Raw genomic sequence first — 15,516 nt, 5'->3', positions numbered from 1 at the left:
CCAGATATTATTCTGTATATCTTTCTTGAACTTCTGTCTCTAAGCACATTATAGTTTCTTTGTTTTACAAAGCCAAAGAAAGAGTGACTACCTTCCCACTCAGAAAAGTGACTGTTCAAAATGAGCACACTCCCACCAACTGCAGAGGTTAAACTCTGCAGAACGCAGTGGGAAGAGATGCTACCTGCTCTGCAGTCTTTTTTACTCTTCTGATTCATTGTTTTGTATCTACAAGCAAGAGCAGTAAATGAGTAACAATGAAGAGTGTAAAGTCTTCTGACATGGCACAGTTGACAGCTATGATACCCATGAAAAATTATGAGATTCTGCATGTTCCACCATTCGCCACTACTTAGCTGTACATGCATATTGGCACACTGGGAAGCAAAGCAGTTACCCATGAGTCTCCACCCCATATTTCCCAGCTTCCCACGTAGAAGTTGCGAGATCCACCTGCTTTCCCCGGGAAAGAATTTGAGTGCTACATTGCAAGCAATTAAGAGAAGATAAGTATTCAACACCTGCTTTACAAACAGTAATTTCTGCATATTCATCAAAATGAAAAATACTATTCTATGACTACAAAACAGCTGTACAACTAATCCTATGTTGCCCAGATTTTAACCAGCCTTGTTAAAGAATTTGCAACTTATGCATTACAAAAAATGAGGGGTATATTCTCATCACATCAGTACATTCACACTGATCCACGACAATAGGAACTATATAAAAGTCTTCAGGGAGTAAAGGAACAAACTTGTTAGATTGGACTAAATAATAAAAAAACAACATCCCATTCTTATCCTCTTTTTTCTCCTGTATATGAATTTTGTCTAAAGAAATCCATGCACATTAAATACAGACTTTAAAGTCAGCCCAGTGCATCTCCTTACTTTTTATTTATCTAGATTACATACAAAATGTTAACTCTGAATCACCCAAAAAATTAGCAGTGTGTTAATTTTTAGCAGTTACTTTCTTATACTAATGTTTTCCCAGCTTGTTGGCAGGCCTTTGAGATCGTCAGACTAAATCAAGGGGGAAAAGAGAGCAGAGAAGAGAGTGGGGCCTGAAAAAAGTGCATAAGCTTCACCATACTGTATCCATGTTCCCACACTTCCGAGTAGAGTAGTAAACAGTTTCTGTAAAAACCTCCCACAATGCCTCTATATTCCCACAGCAGCACATAATGAAGCTAACCACGGGAACAGTTCATGTATTTAATCTACAAGGTCAGGCACCATTTTTCATTGCAAAGACCTCTGCTGCCCTTCCCCAGGAAGTTACCAATGAATAATCCTCATGCCAAGCAAAAAAAGAGCAGTGTGTAGACACCTAGTGGTTTGGGAATGGGAGGGACAAAAGACGAGTAGATAAAACACACAAGATAGACAAATACAGAAAAATAAGACCAAAAATGGAGAGAAATGTCAAAGTTGGGACATAAATGGGAAGACTGTGGCAACTGTGCAGAGAGACAGGCACCCCTTCTTGCACTATCTGCCAATTGGAAAGGAGCATGATGGAGATGTTGGGATCCTATCCATTATCACATACTTGAAGATCAAGAATAGACAACCTGTGATAGGACAAAGCTCAAAACCACACTAAATTAATTTAACTGCAAGGCCTTCTAAGGATAGTTTTAAAGGTCAGTCCCAAAGAAGTCCTCATAGTCAAAACTTATTTAATTTTGTTTTTTCAACATGAAAATACAACAACTCTTTTGTAGTTTACACTGCCATAAAATCTCTTCCCCCCTACTCCAATTTCTATTAGCCTTCTTAAAAATCATATCTTACAAAAGTTTAGTATAGCACTTCTGAAGGGATAATTGCTGAATCCAAGATAGATACTATTCTTTACTAAGCATGTTTATTTAGAAATTGAACTATACTGCTTAACACACAATATGTTATAATGTAAAAACAACCATATTAGTCTCATAAGTACACATGAACGTTAAGGAGAGGTTTAGTTTGTCTCATACCTTGCTGGTAGATGCCTTGTAAGTGGTCTTCAATTTCTGTGAAAGCTGACTGGTGCTATGACTGGCTGTTGAGACAAATAAGTTCAAAGGGAAATATTTCGGGTAATAGGTTTATTAACTTCTTTGTGCAATGGTATTAATTCCCTTTAACTAAATTGTAAATTTTGTTAAGCTAAGTAGGAAAGGCAAGCTACATAAAACCTAATATTTGTTAATATTTATCTTACCTTTTGTTTTCAGTTGTCCTTTGCTCAGTTCAGCTCCATCAATTGTCTGTCCTTCAACTGCTAAGCGCTCATTAAGTGTATCGATCTCTCGACGTACTAACAGTAGCAAAAAAGTTAATATAAATAAGCAATTAAAAGCACATAATTAAAATACTGTACTCTAAGGAATTTTGTGGTATTAAGTCATCTATTTTAAGTCACAAGCGTAGTTTATTATAATCTTATAAAAGCAGTCTGCATGTTCTAAACAGAGACAAAATGTCATGCTGAACTTCCCAGCCAAAGATAAACCTTGACACAGGTTCCAAGGAAACGTTGCCAATTAGTCTTGTCACTTCTCATTACGTTTGCTAGCAGATGTGACTGAACATTAACAGGACAATACCTGTAATGTGTGTAGAACCCATGGGGGGCAGGGATAGCTCAGTGGTTTGAGCATTGGCCCGCTAAACCCAGGGTTGTGAGTTCAATCCTTGAGGGGGCCACTTAGGGATCTGGGGCAAAAATCTGTCTGGAGATTGGTCCTGCTTTGAGCAGGGGGTTGGACTAGATGACCTCCTGAGGTCCCTTCCAATCCTGATAGTCTATGATTCTATGATCAAACTAACTCCACTCAAAAAATGGAAATTCAAGAAGTAAATGGAAGTCTGTGGCCTCATAGCAGTTATTTCATCCACAAATAATAGAACCTAGAAATGACTTGCTAAGTTATAAGGCAGAGTTTTTCCTTCTGTATGCTATTCATCTGAAGTTAGTGCATTGCTGAAAATCAAAAAGATACAGCAGGGCAACAGCATATTGAAGCTAATAAGATTAAACAAGAACACTCATTACTCCTGGGGGAATTCTGCACTACTGTGTATGCGCATATTTTAAATTGCTCAAAAAAAGCTTCTGCCAAAATGCTGCTGCAGTTCCACCTTTTGCCCACCATAGGGCGCTGTGGTGCTAGAACACAGCAGCTCCCAGCCAGCTTGGGAAGAGAAAGAGCCTGTAGCGCCTTCTTCACAGGTCAGGAGACAAGGGCTATGGAGAGACAGACAGCATAGGAGTGCTGGTGGGGGGGGGGGGTCAGACAGGAGCTCATAAGGGCTGGTGGGGGAGGACAGACTGGGGCAGGGGCTGAATGGGAGTGGAGGTGCAGGTCAACATGGTGGCAGGGGATGGTTCAGGGACACGTAGGGACAAGGGAGTGGCTGTGTGGGGGCACAGAGACACATGGGGAAGGGGTACAGAGCCACATGGGGACAGGGGTGCAGGGCCACATGGGGATGGAGGAAGTGGGTGTCTGACTGGGATGGAGAGACATGTGGACAGGGGGTGCAAGGACACGGGGATGCAGGAACACATGGGGACAGGGGCAGATGTGCCTGACAGAATGGGAGAGGCTAGGGGTCAGCCAGGATCTGCATGGGGGAAGCTCCCTAACAATCCCTCCCTGTCCCCACAAAACACCTGTTCCATACTTTTCCCCACCTATACCAAACAACCCTCCAAGTTCAGACCCAGGGTCCTTCCCAGCAATTTACTTGCCTCTCCCTCAGCTCCTCTGTAACCCCTGACTCCTCCCAGCCTCTGCACTGCTTTGTGGAGTGCAGGAAATACAATACAGAACAGTAGTTTAAATGAATTATTACTCAGTTCTGTATTAAATATGCCTAGTAAGGAATTTGTCAAAAAACATTTCCTGAACCTTTGTTGTCTGTATTGTTACAGACACACTCACTGACTGGTATTTGGAAATAAATGACCAAAAAATAATGGTGTGATTGTACTGTGTTATTTTGACAAATAAAATATGCAGAATTTTAAAATATTGTGCACAGAATTTTTAATTTTTGGCACAGAATTCTCCCAGCAGTAATGCATTTTATTCCTAGAAGTATCCTAATTAAGATTAACTTATTTTTAAAAGAAGAATTTGATGTTTGTACTATACATTTAATGTGTTTCATTCAAGTGTTCCGATACTGTGTGCATACAGTCTTGCACAATGTACTTTTACCATGACTTCTCTAAACAACCCACACTCACCATTTATACTATACAGTTTTTTATAAGCAGGGCTGGTAGCACTACTAACTAAGGTTACCCAATACTTCCTACGATAAAACACTGTTTTCAATTGTTTATAACTTTGCCAAACTTAATTGCCCGACTGAAGTTTTCCATGCCTGGTGTCTGCTTCAGGCTAAAGTTTATTAGAAAATTTCAGCCAAAATGATTCAGTCACTTCAGAGAACAAGGCCAGGGAAAAATACGTTTTGCCCAAGTTCAAGTCTGAGAACTTTTTCTCTTAAAAGCTCTAACACTCCCATACTTTAGAGCAGAGACTTGAAATTTGGCAGAGTGGTCTTTGTGCCAGGGATGTACAGTTTGCTGTTTCTGTGAAAATCCATCAATATTTGGCCAAATTACAGGCATCTGAAAAAAAAATAGCACGTTTGCACATACTCAGTAGAAACCTAGATTTGAGCAGCTAAATTCCCTGAAGATTCCGTCCACAATGGGCAATCTCCAGCCTAGAACTGAGCAGTACTTTCCCTGAAACTACAGCTCTGGGCTGCTGGAGGCTGTGCCAGGCCTGGGCACCTAAAGAGATCAGGGACACTCTCCCTCCCCGCCCCCACCCCGCATGCTCTCAATGACCACTCTTCTGGGCTCAGGCAGCATGGAGGAGGAAGCTGGTTGATTTGAATGTACAGGGAGACAAAGCAGACCTGTTGGTTGAGTAGAATTGGCACAAGGAGCCCAGGGGGAAAGGGAGGAGGGACTGGCTGGACAAGGAGAGTAGGAGGAAGAGGAGACATATCAAATGAGTAACTGGGGAGAGAGCCCCAGCAAGGAGACTGTGACAGTGAGTGCAGGTGTGTGTGTATGTGGGGGGGACGGGACGGACACTGAAATTAGAGAGATTTGGGATGGGGAACATGCATGGGACGTAATGGTAGGCCAGGGCAGGGACAGAGATCAGATGAAGAGCTGGGAAGGGAAACTGCGAATGGCTGGGCACAATGGCTGGAAACAAGGAGCTGTGAACATGCACTACGATGCAGTCTTAAATTACATGATCACATACTTTTTTTCAAACAAGACCCTAGACATTTCCCAATTTCTGCATGCTTGACTTTGCAACAATGTTCTTTTAATTATATGTATTGTGAATCCTCTTTACTAAAGTAGCCCACACTAACAACAAATAATGGCCTGTAGACATTCTAGAACTATAATCCTATCTGATCTCACAACCTAATCAAGGTTAGGTCCAATTAATACCTTGATTGGAGACCTCTAAAAACACGTGTGTCATGCAGGAAGCTGTACTGCTGGTATGGGAGACAGCAGGTTTCCCTTCTGAGTCAATACTGAAACAATTCCCCAGTATAGTGCTAAAGGAGCACAATGCTGTCAGAGTTCTGTCTTTCAGGTAAGACAACAGGAGTTCTAACTCCTTGGGGAAAAGATCCAAAGGCACTTTTTCAGAAGAGGGGCAGACTCCAATTTAGGGATATGATTTTGGGCGGTTTGAAACGTCCTAAATAAGAGTACATTACTTTCTAGCATACAGAATATTTTATTACCACAATGAATCCTACTATAATCTAATTCCATATAGTTGTTTTCAAGTTATAAGAAAATCATACTCACATTCCAAATTTTCAATATAAAGGTTTTCAAACTCTCGCTCTATTTGCCCAAAAAGCTCCAAAAGTGTATTCCGAACAGATGAAGGAAGTTTAGTATCCTAGAGGAGAAAAAATGTTAACACTGATACCAAGTTTTAAGTTTACTTTTTAAAAAAACTATCAGCCATTAATTCTGTAAATACTGAAGTTATGATATAATATGAATGTTGCATTGCTGCGGACCAAAGACATTAACGTTCAGAAATTATGTTCTTTATTAAAACAAGTTTGTTAGCAGAGCACAAACTTGCAATGCAAAAAATCACAGTCTAACATGTAAATTATTTTGCTATTGTAGCATGCTTATATTTTCACTTAGTCTGATGCTGAAGAGTAAGACAAAATATGGGACTTCATTGTGGTGACCTGAGATTTTTAACTGGTATTTTGATTGTTTAAATAAAGCTATTCAATACCTATGAAGTTCTGTAACTTACAACACCGTATATTTTAATTTCTTATTACGTTTTTAATAGAGCAAGTCAGCAGATACACGTGCAAAAGTAAAAACATTAACTTCAAGTAATTCTAGCTGTAATAATTAAAAGCCTGAAACCCTAAGACTTCTTGGAATCACAAGTTCAACTGCTGTCAACTCAGACCCTCCTGGCTGCATGAGATTTTATCATCTAAATTCCAAAAGAAAGTTTGCTTTTAACAAAACATTCTCCAGCAGTGTTAGCACCCCAAATAATGCAGCATTATGAAAACTGGAAATTAAATTGAAGAGAAGGGAGTTTATTTTCTTTGTCCAAGATAAACTTGCAAGTTGAATTGAAAGAAAGGGAATAGGGGAATGGAGCCAATCTAGCATGTAATGTTTCTGCATCAGCCCAAACACAGTGTAGCTGAAAACTGGACTCCATTTTCCTCTCGTCTACAACATTTGATATCACTATCCTCCTAATTACCCAAGTTTTCAACTTGTGATTCTATTCAGGTCTCTCCCTACACATAGAGGCTGTAAGCAAATCACATCTGATTTCCTGACATCTCAAAATTTCAGTCATCCACACCTCCATGGCTAAAATTCTTGCTTCCTACACTGACTATTACAGCCCCTCTTGCGCTGCTCAAGTTTATGCAAAATGCCATAGCTAAAAATCTTCTTTTCCATGACTAACACCACTCACTCTCAAGTCTTCTACTAGTCTCCTTTCAGCTTCTACATAAAAATTCTCTCATTCTCAGCTTCAAGATTTTGCATAGCTATCCCCTGCCTACCACCTCTGCTCATTTTTTCCTACTCCTCCGCATTACCATCACCCTGTTCAAGCCTCCTGTCCCTCTGCTCCTTTTGTATCATTCTATGCTGCCTTAATGCTGTGGAAGTAGAGAAAGAACTGACAGGGATTTGTAGGGGATCTTAATGCATGACAGTCTCTGTTAGCAAGAGTCAGGCTAGCTGTAACCCTACTAATGCGAGATTTGTAGAAGCGAGGATTGTGTGAGGCGAGTGGGAAAGAACTGTGTGAGAAGTTGTTGCGACCTTTTGTCGATAATGAGGAATGTAGACTGGCATCTAAATAGAAATGAGAAAAATAAGATATCAAAATGGCCTATGTATAAACAAAATGCAGCTGTTGCTTATTATTGTATGTAACAAAGTATAAATGCTTGCTTTAATTGTTTACCTGTGGAGAGACCTGCCTGGGACTGGGGCAACCCTGTGTCCTAGGGCACTCCCTCCCTCTATACAATTGTAAAGAGAAAATAAAGTATCTGACTCTGCTGCACCCAACCAAAAAGTGAGAACTAAGTTTTTCTTCGACAATGCCTTCTAAATTTTCTTCATTCAAATCCCTATTTAAAAAGGGGGGAAAACCCACCAACTTTCCCCAAAACCTACCCATGTTAACCACCATAAGAAAATTATTCTCCCAACTTTCAACAAAAACACAAGACTCACAAGTGTGAGTGGCACTGAAATCTAAGTGTAGCTTCCCAAACCTAACTTAAAAGGGGAGAAGATGTTTACTCTTTCAGAAAGAGCTTTCTCAACTAGTAATCTGGAGTCTTCAGTTAAACAACTCAAAAGTATAAACAATTTGACTAAACCTCTCCTTGGAAAAGGGAAACTACAGCACCAATTTCAAATCTCTTAAATCAATCTCAGCAGTTCTCCCATTCTCCAGTACAGAGGAAAACTGGAATTTGTAATGTAAAACACAAGCAAGAAAACTCTTGGGCTGTATTTTACACATATGTAATAATGACTTAATTTTCATGCTTTTGCGCCTGTAAAGGACAAATATCAAACCTGTTGGGTTAAATGAATTTTTTATTTTCTGCTAGAGGGCAATTTATACCAAGATGCTGCTTGTTTTTTCCTGTATAAATGGTTTTATAAATTAAAAGTGTGTGTGTTATATTATAGCTTAAGGTGTTTCCAGTTTATGAAGCAGTCATACCTTAGAAGTACAAAAAATGAATAAAAAAAGTTGAAGAGTTTATTAACTTAAGATGTGCTTATTACCTAAAACAGGAAGCACTCTCCAACTGTAATAAACAAAGTATCAAATGAAATTTATATAAAACAAAATGGGTTGCCAAATTTCAAAAAACATTTACTTTGAACAGTTAGCTATTCTGGCCACCCATCATCCATCTCCGCTCTCCTTTCATCTCATTATTTCTAATAATCTCCTTCCCTCTCTACAGACCATCAAGGCTTTTCTCTCCATAGTAAATGCAACACATTTCTTTACACTGTATTCAGAACTGAATTCAAATAGATGAGCTGGGATACTCCCCTGTATACACAAATATGACAGTTATTCAAGAGAGGAAGGGTGTTCTTGTAGTAAAAGCACTTTACAGGGACTTAAATGATGTAGGTTCAACTCTAAGCTCTGCCACAGAATTCCTGTATTGACCTTGGGCAAATCTCATTGTTTCATTGGCCCATCTGCAACATGGGGATACATAGTACTTTTCTCCCACTCTACATGTTATGTATTTAGATAGTAATGTCTTTGGACAAGCAATTTTCTCACACTCTGAGCAGTGGGATTTCTATGTGCTGTTTTTAATAAAAATAATTCTGCTACCAATCCCTTTGGCTGCCTTGTTGAGAGGATGGTGAGTAAAACAGAAGGAAGTCGGCAATGAATCAAAAGGATTTGGCTTCTTTAAAAGATACCATTTCACTTTCATCAGTTTTACAGGACATTTTTTGTTTTAATCTTCTCTCATACATGCTAGAATCTCTTTAGATGGAGTGAAGCTAAAGCAACTGCCTGTTGAAGACAAACTACTTAGAATTGCTAAATACAAAAAAGTGTACTAGAGAAGGAGGATTATAAATAGCCAGAACAGTGTAAAAAACAGCTATACACCATAATTATGCAAATCAGTTACCTAGCCTCAAATATATAGTTTTGCAATTCATTATGTCTCTAACTGTAAAACATCCTTGCAATATGGCTGAGCCATTTCTCTTTCCTTTCTTCTGTTGTTGATATTACACAACAACTGAGGGTGAGCTATTAATTGTGTTACATTTTCAGTTTGACAGTTGTATGTTTTATTTTAGAGAAGTTTTCACTAAAGTGAGAATTATTACACTCACAAGATATAAAGAAGCAAATTTGGTAATACCTGTGGGTGTTTTAAGCAGATGGGAAATTATTTGCATAGCTCAAAACTCTGAGCCCTTAAACCACAATCGCCTGCCTGACCAGGTGTTCCAATTGCCAGTAAAAAGTAAAAAAACTTAAGTTTCTCCAAAGACAGATTAATCAGACACTCCAAATAGTGTCGTCTCTGGAAAAAATGCGAACCAGCAAGACATGTTATAAATAGGATAAAGATCACCAAGTGACAGCATCTCTTAAATCCACATAAACCTATGTTAATGCAATGTTAAGGCTGAAAACTGAAAATAATCTAACATTAACTCACCTACAGGTCCATGCTATGCACACCTGGATGAGTTTAGGTTAAGGTATGCAATACGTGCAACATAGTCACAATTACATTGAGAATATGAACTAACTTCCAGACTCAAGTTCCAATTTGCAAACTTCAGAATGGGATTCATCACAAAACATTTTATAAAAAGAAAAGTGAAGAGGCAACATCCAAATTTTTAATCATTTAAATTTCAAACCTCTGCCTCTATTTCCTAGTTTAAGCAGCTACAAAAAGCACACTGAGCAGACTGTATCAAGTACAAGGAAAACAGAGCCAGACAACAAAAGCAAGTGAGTGTAGTCCCAATTTCTGTTATGAAGCTGACAATAAAATAGGGGCACTCTAAAATTTAGGTCAGAAACTACCTACCAGCAGGGAAAAGGACACTACCAACAGGCTACACTGTCCGCTGCTTCAAAGGCTATTAAGGAGAAAGCTTTTCATCTGAATGCTTAGGCAGAGGATAAAAGGCTTCTCCAGCGCAACAACAGCTTGCTTCACTTGGTGGGGAAGTGAACACAATCAGGAAGTTAAGTCACTACAGTCAGCAATCACTGAGGACAGAACAAGTAATACTGGGGGGGGGGGAGAGAGAATAAATTTCAGCAATGGAACAAGCTACCATATTTATTAATAAAATAATAAAATTTCATCTAATCAGGATACCAAGGGGATTGACTAGATGACACTATGCCAATATATGTGCTACTTTAATCAACCTCTAGCCTCAAAAACTACTTCAGTTTTGTACAAACAAAAAAAATTAATGTCCCAGCACAATCTATGACAAGACAGGACTGAGGATAGACAAGAACAACTGTTAAAGAAAGGAGACAAATCAAATTTGGTCTACAAACAAACTTATACTGAAACAAAAGATGTGAATTTAAATCAGTGTAGTTACCTTTAGTGCAAGTTAGCTAAAAATGATTTGAACCACTTTTACTCTGAAATAAAAGTGTCCATACACAGACTTGATCTGAAATAATCTGTTTTATGAAACAGATTTCATTAAAAGTTTGTATGTAGACCAGCTGACAGTGTCACACACGTGCTTGCTAGCAGAGTTTAGCAAGTTTACCAGGAGCCTACAACTAAAGAAAGAGCCCTAGTTACAGGTCAGAAAATCCTTAATCTAGGGTTAAAATGTAATGTAGATGTTCAAGCCACAGGTCAGCTAACTCAAGTCCCACTAACCCTAGGCTTACATTGTTGTGTAGGCATACCCTTAGCTTAACAGCCTTCTAACTGTTTGTATTCTTTGATATTAAACAAAACTACAGATCTTCAATTTATTTTAATATTTACCATATAAAAGTAAAATTGTCAGCAGCTCTTAACCTCTCAAGCTTTGCCCTTGTTGTCCTGGTTGCTTTTAGACCATGCCTGGAGTAATCCAAAATAACCCAATGTGCCCTCTCTGCTAGGCCAGTATCTCAACTGTCCCTTATCACTGCTTATTTACGTCAGGAAGGAAGGTAAGAAAATAGTCTCAGAAAGGACAATACCTACTCAGTACTTCAGAAAATATGACACACAAAAATGGATGTTTATATAATGAGCTGAAAAAATACAGACTAACTATAAAGTTAAACACAGTACAGGTTTCTTTAGAAGTAAGTTACAAACTAATCCAAAACTTAGAAAAAAAGCTTGTTACCAACTCTAAATGAGTAACATTATGGGCTTGATTACAAGGATTTTTGCTTCTGTCTAGCAAAATGAAGCAATATACCTTTGTCTCCTCAGAGAGGGTAACTTTTCAGAGAGCCTTGCACAGTTAGACCTATTTTTCCTTTGAAGATGTGTGACTACAACGAAGTCCAGACTTCTTTTTTCTGATATTTTGTTTTTAATATTTCAAAAGTCATCTGTCCTGGACAATCCAGTTAGAAGTTTGATATTCTTTGCCAAGTCCATATTGCCCAGTATATGAAGTTAATGGCTGTTTGGAACTTACTTACATTATGTTCTTCCCACCCCATTTCCTTACAAACTCTACATGTGTATTGAAAGTGTGTTACTAAAGCATTCAAAATCACTTCAGGTTAAAATGGAGTCAAGTTCGTATCTATTATCAGAGCTCTGGGCAGGTAAATGAAGGTTACACAAGAATCCTGGATTTGTCATTCCCTGCCCTAAAGGAAGTGCACAATGATCTTGTGCATGATTTGATTACTTGAGCATGATTTGTACAGACTGTTTTTAACATGGCTTCACTGTTAAAACGGATTTCCCAATAAATGTGGCTAGGCTATGTTCTTAGGGGCATTTATTTTATGGCAAGGTATTACAGCATAATTTGTAAAGTTTTTCCATTAACATCTGTCCACTTAAAGTTCCAATTTAACTAGATATTCTTCATGAGTTAAGTCTGTACTTATTTTTCTGTACACAAAGAAATAAGACAGTTCCATTCTTTATTTGTAAAGAGTTTTAAGAAATTAGTTCTTGAATATCAATCTGTTAAGTTTACCTGCCCTTCCAACATCTCTCTTTGCAATCCCGTCCTTTCTTGCTCAGAACTGTTGGTTCTTCGTATAGAAAGACTGTGTGATTTGCGCTTCTGCTTTGCTTGCCGAGCAGCTGCACAACTTCCACTTTCTGTGGGCATTACTTCAAGGAAATAACTTCACTGAGGCGCCTATGATAAACTAAGGACAAGTATTAAGCATTACAATTTGCTCTACATAACAGGCCACAGTAAAAATTATTTCTTGGAATGGAAACATTTAGGTCTATTGAATTCTAGTTTTATTTTAGATTTCATTAAGCCCTTCCAGGAGGGACTGATTTCTATTAAAGTTACAGCTGTAATTTAAGTAACTAATTTTTAAGAGTTTAAGTATATGCATCTGAATAATTAGAAGCAGAGAATGGAATCACATTACACTGCACTTTTTCATTCATTACTAACCCGCCACAAAATGAAAAAAATAATTTCACTATCTTGTAATTACTAACCACTTCCCAAATTAAAATCTAGAGATAGCTCCAAAATGCTTCCAGGAAACAACCAATATTCATATTGTATTTCACTGAAACACATGCAAAGTTAAAACCCAGCTGGAAAATGAAAGTATGGGGACTTGATAATTGAGGGACACTGTCAGGTTACAAATATATAAAACCACTGTTTGTTAGTCTACACAATTCCATAAGCGTGCTTGCTTTTTACCTCTAATGCTAGTAATTTAAAATAAGGTTGAAAAATTTGAAAATCTAGTTTTTCCAACATTCACTCAGCTTGCACCGAGAAACTAGCCTTGTCAGTTTCACATTTGTTTATAGTCAATTTCATTTAATTTTTAGTTAGTCAAAACATTTCTATAAATATTAGGTTTCCTAAGGCTCTTTAAACAAAAGCCAAGTTATATACCTGACAGTATCTCTTCAGCTAAATTTACTATGCATGACCCACGGTGTTTCTCAATTTAAGAAAATCAAATTATTTATTCCATAAAGTATTGGAGAACATATACTTTGCTGTCAAAAATTTAGTTTAATTTTGAAAAAAATCCAGGAATTATAACAGTTGTTTTAAAACTGGTTTCAGTATCAGTTTCAAAACATTTAATTTTGTGCAATCTCAGTTTTACTATAAAGCAATTCAAATATCTAAAGTTCTCACTGATTTAAAACTTTGTTGATAATGTAACATTGAGATAATTGAAAATCTTATTCATTCTCCAGCCTTAATGATTTCTGAAAAAGTAATCACAACCCAAAGAATAGCAAAAGGAGAGCAGAGTTGGCACAGCTATTAAGGCTGAGCTATTAACTGAACTTCCTAAAGAAGTTAATCAGAAGAAAAATTAAATCAAATCCATGGCCATCTCCAGTTTCAGATCTGCCAAAATACTAAAGCCTGAGCAAGCTAGGAATGAGCACCGTCACACTCTTTACAAGATTACATGTTAACTCATTTGGTTTTCAGCATTTTTAAATCCTGCATTATCAGATATTCAGTCAATGACAAAAGTAACTTACTGAAAAGTATTATGGGCTAAGTAGACAATGTCCTTCAATTTGCTTTGATTTTTTTTTATATATATATATATATTTAAAAAAACCAGAATAAAAAACGGGCTGTAGTTAAAAAAAATCTGATGGACTCCAACTGTTAGTTAAGGCTTGAATGCTCTCTCTCTCACACACACACACACACACACACACACACACTTCTTACTTAAAATACAAAGATTACTTTTTTTAGAGGTTTTGGGCCCCTTGATGCATCACCTCAGTTCTATGAGTCCCACTAAATTGTCTTCCAGTACCAAACCCACAATGAATCTAAAATAAAACCCGGGCTACAACAGTATCTTCGCTTCACTAAAATACTTCCACTAAGTCTCACTGCGTACTTCACATTGCCCCCTCACTCTTTTTTGTCTGTGGTTTATTAGAAGGAACTAGTCACAACCAAGTTCACAAAATCATTGGGATTCATAGAGGAGGAAGAGAACTGTACTTCTGTGTAGGATGTTTCTCATGTCACCCAAGTTTCCTTTTTTATTTATCACATAAAAGGAAACTTAGTTACATATAAAAATAGGATTCATGTAGCAAACAACTCTAAGATACACCCAACAATTTATTTTCATCAGTTTTAAATGTTTCACTTTGAGTCATTGTCCTTGATCAACAAGGATGCCTAGATAGTAGCACTGAGTTTACGCTATTCCCCTCAATGTGCACTGCCTTGGCTTATTAATTTTTATCAGCCATTGTGTTGCTAAGGTATTTCATTTTGGTAGTCTTTACAGACTGCTTCACAACAGTCCTTTCTAGACTTCTTTCCCCCACTAGTTCTGGCAGCTGCATAACAATACATTTCACATTGAAAAAAAAAAAAACACAGACTAGTAACTTGATACAGTCAACTGGGAGGAAAAAAAATCATTTCTCTCTGAAAAATGTGTACCTTCTGTTACACCTAATATTACAATAACTGAAAGATTAGAGGAAAACATTTCTTTACTATTTCAGTTTATTTTGTCCACTTGATAGCATTCTAACACTTTCACTGACGATCAGTTGCACACTCTCTTTCTCATGCACCAGCACAACCACAAGACTCATGCACTACTCTGGAGACAGTTCACATGCACTCTTCCCAAGCCCTTGCATGAAGGTGTTTACTAGTACAGCAGCAGCAAAGCTGACATTGAAGAGGCAGCAGGCAAGCATGTGCATACAGAGGGAGGGGAGGGAAAATAGAAGGGATCGGCTTAAGTACATTCAGAGTTGTTGCTCTCGTGTCCACCATAAAAACCTTTAGTAAAGAAGCAAAGCACAACAACAAAAACCCCGATAATTAAGGATTTTTTTTTAAATTTAAATAGTATGTGTTGGTTTAAGATTTGTTTAAACAATTGACTGTTTGAATTAGCTAAGTTGACAGTATCCCTTTAAATGTTTTAAATATGAAAACATTTTAACTAAAAAATCATTTTTACAACTTTGTAAAAGGTAAACGTGTGATCACAATATAGGCTTCACAAAAAAGATCTTTGGCAATATGATCCTACAGCATAAAACAATAAAGGTGCTCATTACTGGCAGTTACCTGGATGCCCCCTATTAGGTAATGCTTTCAAACAATTGAAGTTACCTGTCCAGAGTATCAGTGTCATGTTACATATCCTATGAAAACCATATTAAATATTGATTAGTAAAACAGCACAGAAACCGA

General features: G+C 37.6%; 1 protein-coding gene across 3 annotated transcripts in view; it reads right to left on the bottom strand.

Annotated features, from left to right (window-relative positions):
• The window catches only part of WDR37 (WD repeat domain 37), a 62,179-nt gene that overhangs the window by 40,245 nt on the left and 6,418 nt on the right, over positions 1–15,516 (bottom strand). Inside the window, exons 2-6 of one of the 3 annotated variants that reach the window (XM_039522787.1) lie at positions 15,391–15,467; positions 12,295–12,472; positions 5,866–5,962; positions 2,218–2,313; positions 1,991–2,055 (exon numbers count right to left, since the gene is read on the bottom strand). In XM_039522787.1, the coding sequence (XP_039378721.1) occupies positions 1,991–2,055; positions 2,218–2,313; positions 5,866–5,962; positions 12,295–12,432 (396 nt within the window). In that variant the 5' untranslated portion in view covers positions 12,433–12,472; positions 15,391–15,467. The remainder of the gene's footprint in view (positions 1–1,990; positions 2,056–2,217; positions 2,314–5,865; positions 5,963–12,294; positions 12,473–15,390; positions 15,468–15,516) is intronic. The other 2 variants (XM_039522788.1, XM_039522789.1) reach the window with 2 other exon arrangements.

Source organism: Mauremys reevesii, linkage group 2, assembly GCF_016161935.1.
Source record: "Mauremys reevesii isolate NIE-2019 linkage group 2, ASM1616193v1, whole genome shotgun sequence".
In the NCBI taxonomy this organism is placed as follows: Eukaryota; Metazoa; Chordata; order Testudines; family Geoemydidae; genus Mauremys; species Mauremys reevesii.
This window is presented reverse-complemented; position numbering and strand designations above follow the sequence as displayed.